General features: G+C 38.4%; 1 protein-coding gene across 2 annotated transcripts in view; it reads right to left on the bottom strand.

Annotated features, from left to right (window-relative positions):
- LOC139376981 (histone acetyltransferase KAT6B-like) overlaps positions 1 to 13,966 on the bottom strand; it is an 88,205-nt gene that overhangs the window by 19,819 nt on the left and 54,420 nt on the right. For both annotated transcript variants that reach the window (XM_071120013.1, XM_071120015.1), the window contains 5 exons: positions 9,094 to 9,209; positions 8,729 to 8,841; positions 8,392 to 8,533; positions 7,372 to 7,533; positions 5,517 to 5,610 (listed from right to left, as the gene is read on the bottom strand). In XM_071120013.1, coding sequence (XP_070976114.1) covers positions 5,517 to 5,610; positions 7,372 to 7,533; positions 8,392 to 8,533; positions 8,729 to 8,841; positions 9,094 to 9,209 — 627 coding nt within the window. The remainder of the gene's footprint in view (positions 1 to 5,516; positions 5,611 to 7,371; positions 7,534 to 8,391; positions 8,534 to 8,728; positions 8,842 to 9,093; positions 9,210 to 13,966) is intronic.

Below are 13,966 nucleotides of genomic sequence, written 5' to 3'. Positions count from 1 at the left end.
AATAGCAGTCGCTCTCCTCCAAAACACTGGTAAGTTGAAAAAACATTTATATGGATCTTTCAAGGTTATCTTTGATCCACCTTTTGACTAGATAGCCACTAAAACACATGTATTTAAATAATTGTCTTACAAGAAACCAATACTATTCCCCTGTTCCCCGTTTGCTCAGAAAAATACATGAAAAGATGTATAGACTACTTGACATGATGTTTTGCTAGATGACCTGCGCTAACTGTGCCACTTCTGTGGTGAGGTGGACAATAATGAGGAAGACACTACCTGAGTAATTTCTTGTTCACTTCTAAAAAAGGCACATTTTTACAAGTACGAATTTGTATAAGTAGTAATATTTCTAGAGGTAGTATTATCCACTTTGTTGTTTGATGAGATAATTGTAAAACAAGAAAAAGTATTTAATGTGCTAAATATATGAACATTTTTCATCATAAATGTCAGATTGGTTGTGACCGCAAGCCCACGTTGGTTCCACCGGTCCGGTACCATCCTATCATAGGAGGATCATGTATGCGCTGCCTGTCAGGACGAGGTTGGGCTTGAGGTCCAGGCGACGGTATCCCCTGGAAAACTTTCAATAAAAAGAGGAACTAAATGTTCAGTCGAGCTGTTGCAGCTTTCCAATTTATTTATGTTATTTATTGTCTTTTATTTGTGATTTATTGTCATATTATATCTTATTATGCAAATATATACATTTGTATTTCCTATTTAATGTTTGTTAACAAACTTACCTTTCTATTTTTGTGTGACAATATATATATATATATATATATATTATTTTTATTTCCTTAAACATTAGAAAAGGTTTCTAAAATACATGTTTATGTTTCTTTATACTCTAATTTTACTTTCTGTATTTATACTAATAAATACTAATAAATAATTTTACTTTCTGTATTACACTCTACTGGTCAACATGAGCTACCAAAATTATTATGAAGCGTGCCAGGCCTTGCAGTCCCAAAATAGAAGGTGGGAGGAGAATTTCGGCAGGCAAGAAAATAGCCCTTCACTCTGCGGTCCAACTCATCCCAAACCATCTCAATTGGGTTGAGGTTGGGTGAATGTGGAGGCCAGGTCATCTGATGCAGCACTCGATCACTCTCCTTGGTCAAATAGCCCGTACATCAGCCTGGAGGTGTGTTTTGGGTCATTGTCCTGTTGAAAAACAAATGATAGTCCAACTAAGCGCAAACCAGATGGGATGGCGTACCGCTGCAGAATGCTGTGGTAGCCATGCTGGTTAAGTGTGCCTTGAATTCTAAATAAATCATAGACAGTGTCACCAGCAAAGCAACCCCACACCTCCTCCTCCATGCTTCACGGTGGGAACTGTTCACCTACTCCACGTCTCACAAAGATCAAAAATCACAAAAATCTCAAATTTGGACTCATCAGACCAAAGGACAGATTTCCACTGGTCTAATGTCCATTGCTCTTGTTTCTTCGTCCAAGCGAGTCTCATCTTACTATTGGTGTCCTTTAGTAGTGGTGAAGGCCTGATTCACGCAGTCTCCTCTGAACAGTTGATGTTGAAATGTGTCTGTTACTTGAACTATGCAAAGCATTTATTTGGGCTGCAATTTCTGAGGCTGGTAACTCTAATGAACTTATTCTCTGCAGCACAGGTAACTCTGGGTCTTCTTTTCCTGTGGTGGTCCTTATGAGAGAGTTTCATCATAGCACTTTTTAATTATTATAATTTTTTAAATGTAACCTTTATTTAACTAGGCAAGTCAGTTAAGAACAAATTCTTATTTATAATGACAGCCTAGGAACAGTGCCTTGTTCAGGGGCAGAATGACAGATTTTTACATTGTCAGCTCGGGGATTCGATCTCAGGGGATTCGATCTAGCAACCTTTCTGTTACTGGCCCAATGCTTAATGGTTTTTGCGACTACACTTGAAGAAACTTTCAAAGTTCTAGAAATTTTCCGCATGGACTGATCTTGATGTCTTGAAGTAATGATGAACTGTCGTTTCTCTTTGTTCATTTGAGCTGATCTTGCCATAATATGGACTTGGTCTTTTACCAAATTGGGCTATCTTCTGTATACCACCCCTACCTTGTCACAACACAACTGATTGGCTCAAACGCATTAAGGAAAGAAATTCCACAAATTAACAAGGCACACTTGTTAATTGAAATGCATTCCAGGTGACTACATCATGAAGCTGGTAGAGAGAATGCCAAGAGTGTGCAAAGCTGTCATCAAGGCAAAGGTTGGCTAAGAATCTAAAATAGATTTGGATTTGTTTCACACTTTTTTGGTTACTACACGATTCCATATGTGTTATTTCATAGTGTTGATGTCTTCACTACTATTCTACCATGTAAAAAATAGTCAAAATGAAGGAAAACCCTTGAATGAGTAGGTGTGTTCAAACTTCTGACTGGTTCTGTATTTGTTACAGACTAAAAATATTGACCAGTCAACTAATTGGGGGCGGCCCTACATAATAGCAAGGTAGGACTGATGGTTTGGTTAGCTAAACTAGCAAATCTGTTTGGTTACCAAGGCAACTACTGTCTAGTGGTAAAAGTACTAAATTATAGCCATGGTATAAAAGGAACTTGGGGCTCCATGTGTTCTGTGGAAAATATTGGCACTCTGTGGAAGGTTAGTTCCACTCAGTTAGCGCGTCGTGGAACACACCTTCTATGGAACACGCAGCCCCTCGATGATTATCCCATACATAAATGGGCTGATTATGTAATTAAAAATGATCTCAAGTCAGATAGGTTACCTACTGTTGGAGACTAACAAGACATTCAAATGAAACAATACTGCGTTTACATAGACAACCCGAATTCAGATAATGTTGTATACTTTAGATGCCAGGATATCATACTAAATTTAGCCTTTCTTCTAGTAGAATTCACTCTATTGGGGAAGAGAATCCTATTCGGAGACCCATGGGGTCTGACAACAGCTGATAATCAGCTGAGGGAAGAGGTTGTACCAAAATGAATGAATGGCGGAAATCAACACAACTGTACATTAGATGATGCACTCTCAGTAGGAGGAGCCTAGTGTGCTGTTATTTGATGCTTCCTGCATTCGTTTTAACTAAACAGTGTGTTCTAATTAGTATGCTGTGCGATTTGTACACAGTATGCAGTTCAAATAAGTAGTAGACAAGCCAGATTTGGGGACACGGCCACATTCAAACAATACCATTTTGTGAGAAAGTAGGTTACTATGTAACCTAAAAAAGACAAAAAACACATGCTAGCCAGAGACAGCTGCATGTCTTAGATTTCATTTCAATCTCCGTCCCTGTCAAAAATGACATTCATAATATGTCGTGACATCCTGTGTTGGGGAGCAGATCCATTTTCACCTTCAAACAGTAGAAAGGGAGGCAATCAGTTTCCCTCTCCTTCAACCTCTGTCAGCTATGATACATGCTGCCAAGGGCAACAAAAGGAGGGGGAGAGGAGAAGAGGGGGAGGGGGGGGGGGAACAAAGCCACAGAACAAATGGAGGAGAAGCAGCTGGATGTCATTTCTCACAAAAGGCTGCACTTATTAGAGATGAAGAGGAAAAAACCAAAACGTAAAAAAAGGTAGCGGTGTCTGTGTGTAATTTGTTTTAGAGCTGTTCTGTCAAGGGTCATCCATTATAAGCAGCTTGAAATTAATGAATGTCTTTTAATGTGTGCACCCACTACCAGGAACCAAACAAGCACATCTAATCACCAAACACTGAATACATAATATGCCAGTCATTATGACAAATGTTCATTACCCAAAGCTCAGGAGAAAGAAGAGAATTGTCAATAATTTACCCCCCAAAAATAAATATACTGCTAGAACAAGAGTAATAAGTTAAAACACAGAAAATAATATTCTAACACTAACAAGTCATATTTTATTATGTGTGTTTTACTAAATGCATTTGCTGTGATTTACCATCTGTAAATCTAAACAAAAAGCCTATTCGGAATCCACTGGGGGTAATGATTAGAGAGAGAGAGAGAAAGAAATGCATTATTCACGCTGGCAAACGAAGCTAATGCTTTCCCTCGCGCAGCGAAGCTACCTGAGACAAAGTGTTTCTCTAATACCATCCAATAAAAGCAGAACATTTTTAATCTGAACAACTTCCAATTCCAAAGCCACAGTGTACAGTCCAAATGGCACCCTTTTCCCTAGTTAGTGCACTACAGCCCTGTAGGACCCTGGTCAAAAGTAGCGCACTACATAGGGTGACATTTAGGACACATCACATTTTCCAATAAAGCCCTCTTTGAGCTCAGAACTCAGCTGTGTTCAATCTCTTCTTAATCCCTCTCTCCCTGTTATCAACACACTGTCAATATCACACATCCATTCTCTCTCTCTCTCCCACCAAATGGGCAGGAAATCAAACGCTCCATTACATCGCACGAACATACACACACACACACCACTCCTCCAAAGAGAAAAAAAGTGTACTAATTAAAATAGCTATGACAAACTGTCCAAATCTGGCACCTAAACACAATGCCGTCTCTAGGCAGCAGTTGTTTTCATAAGTACACCAGAACGTCCCGATTATATTATTGAAAACATACTCTTACGCAAGTACACTGAACGAAAATAGAAATGCAACACGGTCCCATCATGAGTTGAAATAAAAGATCCCAGAAATGTTCCATTACACACAAAAAGTGTATTTCTCTCAAATGATATGCATACATTTGTTTACATCCCTGTTAGTGAGCGTTTCTCTTTTGCCAAGATAATCCATCCACCTGACAGGTGTGGCATATCAAGAAGCTGATTAAACAGCATGACCGTTACACAGGTGCACCTTGTACTGGGAACAATAAAAGGCCACTAAAATGTGTAGTTTTGTCACACAAACACAATGCCACAGATGTCTCAAGTTGAGGGAGTGTGCAATTGTCATGCTGACTGCAGGAATATACACCAGAGCTGTTGCCAGACAATTGAATGTTAATTTCTCTACCATAAGCCGCCTCCAACTTCGTTTTAGGGAATTTGGCAGGACGTCCAACTGGCCTCACAACCGAAGACCACATGTATGGCGTCATGTCGGCGAGCAGTTTGCTGATGTCAATGTTGTTAACAGAGTGCCCCGTGGTGGCGTTAGTGTTATGGTTAGGGCAGGCATAAACTAAAGACAACACAATTGCATTTTATCAACGGCAATTTTAATGCACAGAAATACCATGATGAGATCCTGAGGCCCATTTAGATTAAGGTATCTGTATTCCCAGTCATGTCAAATCCATAGATTAGGGCCTAATTAATTTATTTCAATTGATTGATTTCCTCATATGAACTCTAATTCAGTAAAATCTTTGAAATTGTTGCATTTATATTTTTTGATCAGTATAAATTGCCTTGATTTACACATTTCAACGAATTCACAAGCACCTGACTGACACAAATCTACACCCGAGGAAACATTTTAAAATCAGGCAAGCATTCTAGAATCAGGCTGGCATTGAGTTTTATGTTCTTAGAACGCATTAAGGGACTTACTGAAATCAATGAGGAACCTTCCAAAGCCTTGCCTTTGGTACTGAGGCATGATCATTATACAGGAGACATTGTACTTCTGCTGGCAAAGCTTTTCCTGAGGGAAGGGGAAACAGATCAAGTATGTCAGAGCTCTGCTGAAGCTGGCAATTTACTGCACGTGTCACTGTCCTTGTCTAAAGCACACACGCGCACACACACACACACACGTACATGAACGCACACAATCTCCTGTGAATACATTTAGCTTTTAAGATGACCAATATGGTAAAGACAGTGTCAATGCATTAATCATGACTAATATACAGTATAGACAGTGTCACTGCATTAATCATGACTAATACAGTATAGACAGTGTCACTGCATTAATCATGACTAATATATAGTATAGACAGTGTCACTGCATTAATCATGACTAATATACAGTATAGACAGTGTCACTGCATTAATCATGACTAATATATAGTATAGACAGTGTCACTGCATTAATCATGACTAATATAGTATAGACAGTGTCACTGCATTAATCATGACTAATATATAGTATAGACAGTGTCACTGCATTAATCATGACTAATATACAGTATAGACAGTGTCACTGCATTAATCATGACTAATATAGTATAGACAGTGTCACTGCATTAATCATGACTAATATACAGTATAGACAGTGTCACTGCATTAATCATAACTAATATAGTATAGACAGTGTCACTGCATTAATCATGACTAATATAGTAAAGACAGTGTCACTGCATTAATCATGACTAATATAGTATAGACAGTGTCACTGCATTAATCATGACTAATATAGTATAGACAGTGTCACTGCATTAATCATGACTAATATAGTAAAGACAGTGTCACTGCATTAATCATGACTAATATAGTATAGACAGTGTCACTGCATTAATCATGACTAATATACAGTATAGACAGTGTCACTGCATTAATCATAACTAATATAGTATAGACAGTGTCACTGCATTAATCATGACTAATATAGTATAGACAGTGTCACTGCATTAATCATGACTAATATATAGTATAGACAGTGTCACTGCATTAATCATGACTAATATAGTATAGACAGTGTCACTGCATTAATCATGACTAATATAGTATAGACAGTGTCACTGCATTAATCATGACTAATATATAGTATAGACAGTGTCACTGCATTAATCATGACTAATATAGTATAGACAGTGTCACTGCATTAATCATGACTAATATAGTATAGACAGTGTCACTGCATTAATCATGACTAATATAGTAAAGACAGTGTCACTGCATTAATCATGACTAATATATAGTATAGACAGTGTCACTGCATTAATCATGACTAATATAGTATAGACAGTGTCACTGCATTAATCATGACTAATATACAGTATAGACAGTGTCACTGCATTAATCATAACTAATATAGTATAGACAGTGTCACTGCATTAATCATGACTAATATAGTAAAGACAGTGTCACTGCATTAATCATGACTAATATAGTATAGACAGTGTCACTGCATTAATCATGACTAATATAGTATAGACAGTGTCACTGCATTAATCATGACTAATATAGTAAAGACAGTGTCACTGCATTAATCATGACTAATATAGTATAGACAGTGTCACTGCATTAATCATGACTAATATACAGTATAGACAGTGTCACTGCATTAATCATAACTAATATAGTATAGACAGTGTCACTGCATTAATCATGACTAATATAGTAAAGACAGTGTCAATGCATTAATCATGACTAATATAGTAAAGACAGTGTCACTGCATTAATCAAAAAGTTGTCCAACTGGATGAAAGAAAACATCTTTCATGCGGTTGAATATCCTCACCTTGGAGAAATAACCCACAAGGTGACATCCTTTGTCGTCGTTCTTTGTTAGTATGTAGAAAAGGAAAGGCTCCACGTCGTAATATAGGGTCTTGTGATCCAGGAACAGCTTGGCTAACAGGCAGAGGTTTTGGCAGAAGAGCTTGCTGACATTTCCATCAACCTAAACACAGAACAAGACCAGCATAAGAACATTTTTCAAATTCAAAACCAACCAAGTTGAATTCTTTCCTCCTGTTCTTCAGAACCATTCAGTCACATTTCACACAGGTGCAGCACCATGATCACGGGGCAACATCTCACATGGAACTCAATTCCCCTTTTAAGTGCACTGCAACTTGACCAGGCCAATAAAGAATCTGCTTCAAAGTAGTGCACTATAATTCAGTGCCTTCAGAAAGTATTTACACCCCTGGACTTTTTCCACATTTTGTTACAAGGTGGGATTCAAATACGTACGGACGTACGGACAGACGGACAGACGGACATTCTAAAGTTTGGGGTCACGTAGAAATGTCCTTGTTTTTGAAAGAAAAGCACTTTTTTTTGTCCATTAAAATAACTTCAAATTGATCAGAAATACAGTGTAGACATTGTTAATTTTGTAAATGACTATTGTAGCTGGAAACGGCTGATTTTTAATGGAATATCTACATAGGCGTACAGAGGCCCATTATCAGCAACCATCACTCTTGTGTTTCAATGGCACGTTGTGTTAGCTAATCCAAGTTTATAATTTTAAAAGGCTAATTGATCATTCGAAAACCATTTTGCAATGATGCTAGCACAGCTGAAAACTGTTGTTCTGATTAAAGAAGCAATAAAACTGGCCTTTAGACCAATTGGGTATTTGGAGCATCAGCATTTGTGGGTTTGACTACAGGCTCAAAATGTCCAGAAATAAATAAATAAATAAATAAATATATATATATATGGTCAATAGTATGGCACTATATATAGGGAATATACTGCCATTTGGGACACAACCATTGCTTTACTACTGTGAAGAGTGACCTCTGACCTCGAACACTGAAAGGTCGTCCTTCCTGTAAATCTCATTGGCCGGAGGGTGAAAGCAGCCACACTTCTTGGTGTGTCGCTGTAGGATGTTTTTGCTTCTCATGTACTTCAGACAGAACTCACACAGGTAAAGCTTTTGCAATCTGCCAACGACAGAGATAACAAGACAATTTGTATTTCAGCTTGCAAATTAAAAGCCTATAAAACACAGTAAATCCGATCACTGGTATAAAGCTCTCAAAATACAGTATTTCTATAGGACAAGGACAATGTTTTTTAAACTGGGTCTAATAACATTGATTTGTCCGAATTTGGCTGAGTAAAAAAATGAAGCTTACCTCGAGTATTCAGGTGGGTAAGGAGAAGAGTACCAGGTTTGGATACAATACTTCCCAAACTCTATGAAGGCAGGGAATCGTCCAGAGTCAGTGATGGTCATGGTTCCATTTCTCTAAACATGACAAAACAAAACAAAATGTCGTACCACAAGCATTCAAACAGTCTGACACAGGCAGTATCTTTCAACAGCAACTTCAACAATGGGATGTGGACCCTTCTTGACACTAAACTACTTTTCAGGTCAGACTTTTTTCAGGGGGAACAAACTTCAATTTAGAATTTGTCATGTTAAACTACAGGCTAGATCTAACTTGTATTGATCAGGTGATAGGGGTGAAGTGTGATTGAGAGTTTATTTCTTCACCTGCGACGAGAGCTCTTGGACCTGTGTGAATATCTCCACGTCTTCCTCTGTGACGTGTTCCCTGGAGACGGCTACAAAACCAGGTTCCTGCTTCACCCTCAGCCCCACTTCACTACCTGTTACAGCAACCAAACATTACAATCTGTTAGGTACAGTAACCAACCACCATGTTAAAGTCACAGTAACCAAACAACCTTTTACAGTCACAGTAACTAAACAACCTTTTACAGTCCCAGTAACCAACCACCATGTTAAAGTCACAGTAACCAAACAACCTTTTACAGTCACAGTAACCAAACAACCTTTTACAGTCACAGTAACCAACCACCATGTTAAAGTCACAGTAACCAAACAACCTTTTACAGTCACAGTAACTAAACAACCTTTTACAGTCACAGTAACCAACCACCATGTTAAAGTCACAGTAACCAAAGAGCCTGTTAAAGTCACAGTAACCAAACAACCATGTTAAAGTCACAGTAACCAAACAGCCTGTTAGTCACAGTAACCAAAGAGCCTGTTAGTCACAGTAACCAAAGAGCCTGTTAGTCACAGTAACCAAAGAGCCTGTTAGTCACAGTAACCAAAGAGCCTGTTAGTCACAGTAACCAAAGAGCCTGTTAGTCACAGTAACCAAAGAGCCTGTTAGTCACAGTAAACAAAGAGCCTGTTAGTCACAGTAACCACAGAGCCTGTTAGTCACAGTAACCAAACAGCCTGTTAGTCACAGTAACCAAACAGCCTGTTAGTCACAGTAACCAAACAGCCTGTTAGTCACAGTAACCAAACAGCCTGTTACAGTCAGTAACCAAACAGCCTGTTAGTAACAGTAACCAAACAGCCTGTTACAGTCAGTAACCAAACAGCCTGTTAGTAACAGTAACCAAACAGCCTGTTACAGTCAGTAACCAAACAACCTGTTAGTAACAGTAACCAAACAGCCTGTTAGTCACAGTAACCAAACAGCCTGTTAGTCACAGTAACCAAACAGCCTGTTAGTAACAGTAACCAAACAGCCTGTTAGTAACAGTAACCAAACAGCCTGTTAGTCACAGTAACCAAACAGCCTGTTAGTCACAGTAACCAAACAGCCTGTTAGTCACAGTAACCAAACAGCCTGTTAGTCACAGTAACCAAACATCATGTTACAGTCACATCAGCGGTGTATAATCAAACATGGTGGATCATCAGTTCTTTATACAGCAGGTGGGGAGCGGTGTTCTGTAGTGTTAGTGTGTGTTCTGTAGTGTTAGTGTGTGTTCTGTAGTGTTAGTATGTGTTCTGTAGTGTTAGTGTGTGTTCTATAGTGATAGTGTGTGTTCTGTAGTGTTAGTGTGTGTTCTGTAGTGTTAGTGTGTGTTCTGTAGTGATAGTGTGTGTTCTGTAGTGATAGTGTGTGTTCTGTAGTGATAGTGTGTGTTCTGTAGGGTTACTGTGTGTTCTGTAGTGATAGTGTGTGTTCTGTAGTGTTAGTGTGTGTTCTGTAGTGATAGTGTGTGTTCTGTAGTGTTAGTGTGTGTTCTGTAGTGTTACTGTGTGTTCTGTAGGGTTACTGTGTGTTCTGTAGCGTTAGTGTGTGTTCTGTAGTGTTAGTGTGTGTTCTGTAGCGTTAGTGTGTGTTCTGTAGCGCCTCTCAATTCGCAAGTAAATGCATTTGGTTTTAATGTGCTTGTAAGGCATATAGCATAATGTATATAGCATAATGTACATATCATAATGTACATATCATAATGCATATATCATAATGCATATACCATAATGCATATATCATAATGCATATACCATAATGTATATAATAATGCATATATCATAATGTATCTAAAATAATGTATCTATAATAACGTATCTATAATAATGTATATCATAATGTATATCATAATGAATTTATCATGTACAGTTATAGTCGGAAGTTTACATATACATTAGACAAATACGTTTCAACTCAGATTTCACAATTCCTGACATTTAATCTGAGTAAAAATGCCCTGTTTTAGGTCAGTTAGGATCACCACTTTATTTTAAGAATGTGAAATGTCAGAATAATAGTGGAGAGAATTATTTATTTCAGCTTTTATTTATTTCATCACATTCCCAGTGGGTCAGAGGTTTCCATACACTCAATTAGTATTTGGTAGCATTGCCTTTAAATTGTTTAACTTGGGTCAGGCATTTCGGGTAGCCTTCAACAAGCTTCCCACAATAAGTTGGGTGAATTTTGGCCCATTCCTCCTGACAGAGCTGGTGTAACTGAGTCAGGTTTGTAGGCCTCCTTGCTCGCACACACTTTTTCAGTTCTGCCCACACATTTTCTATAGGGTTGAGGTCGGGGCTTTGTGATGGCCACTCCAATACCTTGACTTTGTTGTCCTTAAGCTATTTTGCCACAACTTTGGAAGTATGCTTGGGGTCATTGGCCATTTGGAAGACCCATTTGCGACCAAGCCTTAACTTCCTGACTGATGTCTTGAGATGTTGCTTCAATATATCCACGTAATTTTCCTCTCTCATGATGCCAACTATTTTGTGAAGTGCACCAGTCCATCCTGCAGCAAAGCACCCCCACAACATGATGCTTCCACCCCCGTACGTCAAGGTTGGGTGTTCTTCGGCTTGCAAGCCTCCCCCTTTTTCCTCCAAAAATAACGATGGTCATTATGGCCAAATAGTTATATTTTTGTTTCATCAGACCAGAGGACATTTCTCCAAAAAGTATGATCTTTGTCCCCATGTGCAGTTGCAAAACGTAGGCTTTTGTATGGCGGTTTTGGAGCAGTGGCTTCTTCCTTGCTGAGCGGCCTTTCAGGTTATGTCAATATAGGACTTGTTTTACTGTGGATATAGATACTTTTGTACCCGTTTCCTCCAGCATCTTCACAAGGTCATTTGCTGTTGTTCTGGGATTGATTTGCACTTTTCGCACCAAAGTACGTTAATCTCTAGGTGACAGAACGTGTCTCCTTCCTGAGCGGTATGACGGCTGCGTGGTCCCATGGTGTTTATACTTGCGTACTATTGTTTGTGCAGATGAACGTGGTACCTTCAGGCGTTTGGAAATTGCTCCCAAGGATGAACCAGACTTGTGGAGGTCTGCAATTTTTTTTCTGAAGTTTTGGCTGATTTCTTTTGATTTTCCCATGATGTCAAGCAAAGAGGCACTGGGTTTGAAGGTAGGCCTTGAAATACATCCACAGGTACACCTTCAATTGACTCAAATGATTAGCCTATCAGAAGCTTCTAAAGCCATGACATCATTTCTGGAATTTTCCAAGCTGTTTAAAGGTACAGTCAACTTAGTGTATGTCAACTTCTGACCCACTGGATTTGTGATACAGTGAATTATAAGTGAAATTATATGTCTAATAACAATTGTTGGAAAATTACTTGTGTCATGCACAAAGTAGATGTCCTAAACGACTTGCCAAAACTAGAGTTTGTTAACAAGAAATTTGTGGAGTGGTTGAAAAACGGGTTTTAATGACTCCAATCTAAGTGTATGTAAACTTCCGACTTCAACTGTATACATCATGATGTATATAACATAATGTATATATCATGTATGTATGCGACATAATGTATATCTCATCTCTGGATGTGCGTATGAAAATTCCTAATGTAATGATGTGAAACTAAATCACTAATTACGTAACCGCTTTCATGTGCTTAGTTATCCCACCAAGTCTGCGTCCCAAATGGCCCTCTATTCCCTATACAGTGCACTACTTTAGACCACGGCCCATACGACCCATAGGGCTCTGATCTGAAGTATTGTATAGGGAATATTTGGGTGTTATTTGAGACAAATGACCATGAATTAAAAAGCCAATGCGGTGATAGCAGCAGAGTGTGGAGAATACGATGAAACAGCAATTCTGTTGAAAACCTAAGCAAGCAGATTTAGCATAAATTAACAAAAAACACTTAAAATTATGTATTATACACCAACAAAACAGAATGTGTTACAATAAGTGGAAATTATACATGAACAAATCAATAATTACAGAGATTAGTTTGAGACTTAAGTATGAGTTATAAATTATGTAGATGGCTTTCAAATGTAAACACTATTGCTTCTATACCAGAGTTGTGGACTCCAGTCACATGACTTGGAAATCGAGTCTGACTCGAGTCACACATTTTATGACTTGAGACGCGACAGAAAATAAAATAACTTGAGACTTGGAGCCTCAAGACTCAACTTCGACATGAAACGGATTTCTTGAAATTAATCGGGCCAGGTATTGTAACATTTTTTCACTTATTTTGTGGATCTCCATGCAGCCAGAGACAGTAGCGGCAGCGTCACCCTTGCAAAAAAAAAAAAGCGAAACAGATTGGCTACTGAAAACGCAGTCTGGTCCTCTGATTGGACCAGCAAACTGTCACTCAACACAGGTCGGATGAGCGAGCAGAGATTGCCGATTTGCTGTCCAGCTATGGGATCGGGTGCAGCGTAAACATCACATTGTAGGGAGAGAGGATTGACATAATAAATAAATATGCAGCTCCCCAAAAAATTGGTGATCAAGAATATTAACTATTACTTTGTTCACTAGCAATGGGGCATCAAACAACAATTACTAACATATGCCTTCTGGTCTTTTGGCATGTTAAAAATCCTTGAAATGTATAATTTATTTATGAAGCTTGTATTTTTTGTATTTCTTGTTTAAATGCTTATTATTTTGCGTGGTGAAGAGGCGCGTTTCTCCAAACTCCCGCCATTGGAGCAACTTTGTTCTTTGGTTGAAATGTTTGCTGGTGCTTTTGCACGTTTAAAGGCCACGTGTGGGAAATCTATAGTTTATCTAATACTTACAATAATTGCTAGTGTTTCATCACCGTAGGTTTGATTATTTTACGTTTAATACATTTT

Source organism: Oncorhynchus clarkii, chromosome 20 (assembly GCF_045791955.1).
Source record: "Oncorhynchus clarkii lewisi isolate Uvic-CL-2024 chromosome 20, UVic_Ocla_1.0, whole genome shotgun sequence".
NCBI classification, from domain to species: domain Eukaryota; kingdom Metazoa; phylum Chordata; class Actinopteri; order Salmoniformes; family Salmonidae; genus Oncorhynchus; species Oncorhynchus clarkii.
This window is presented reverse-complemented; position numbering and strand designations above follow the sequence as displayed.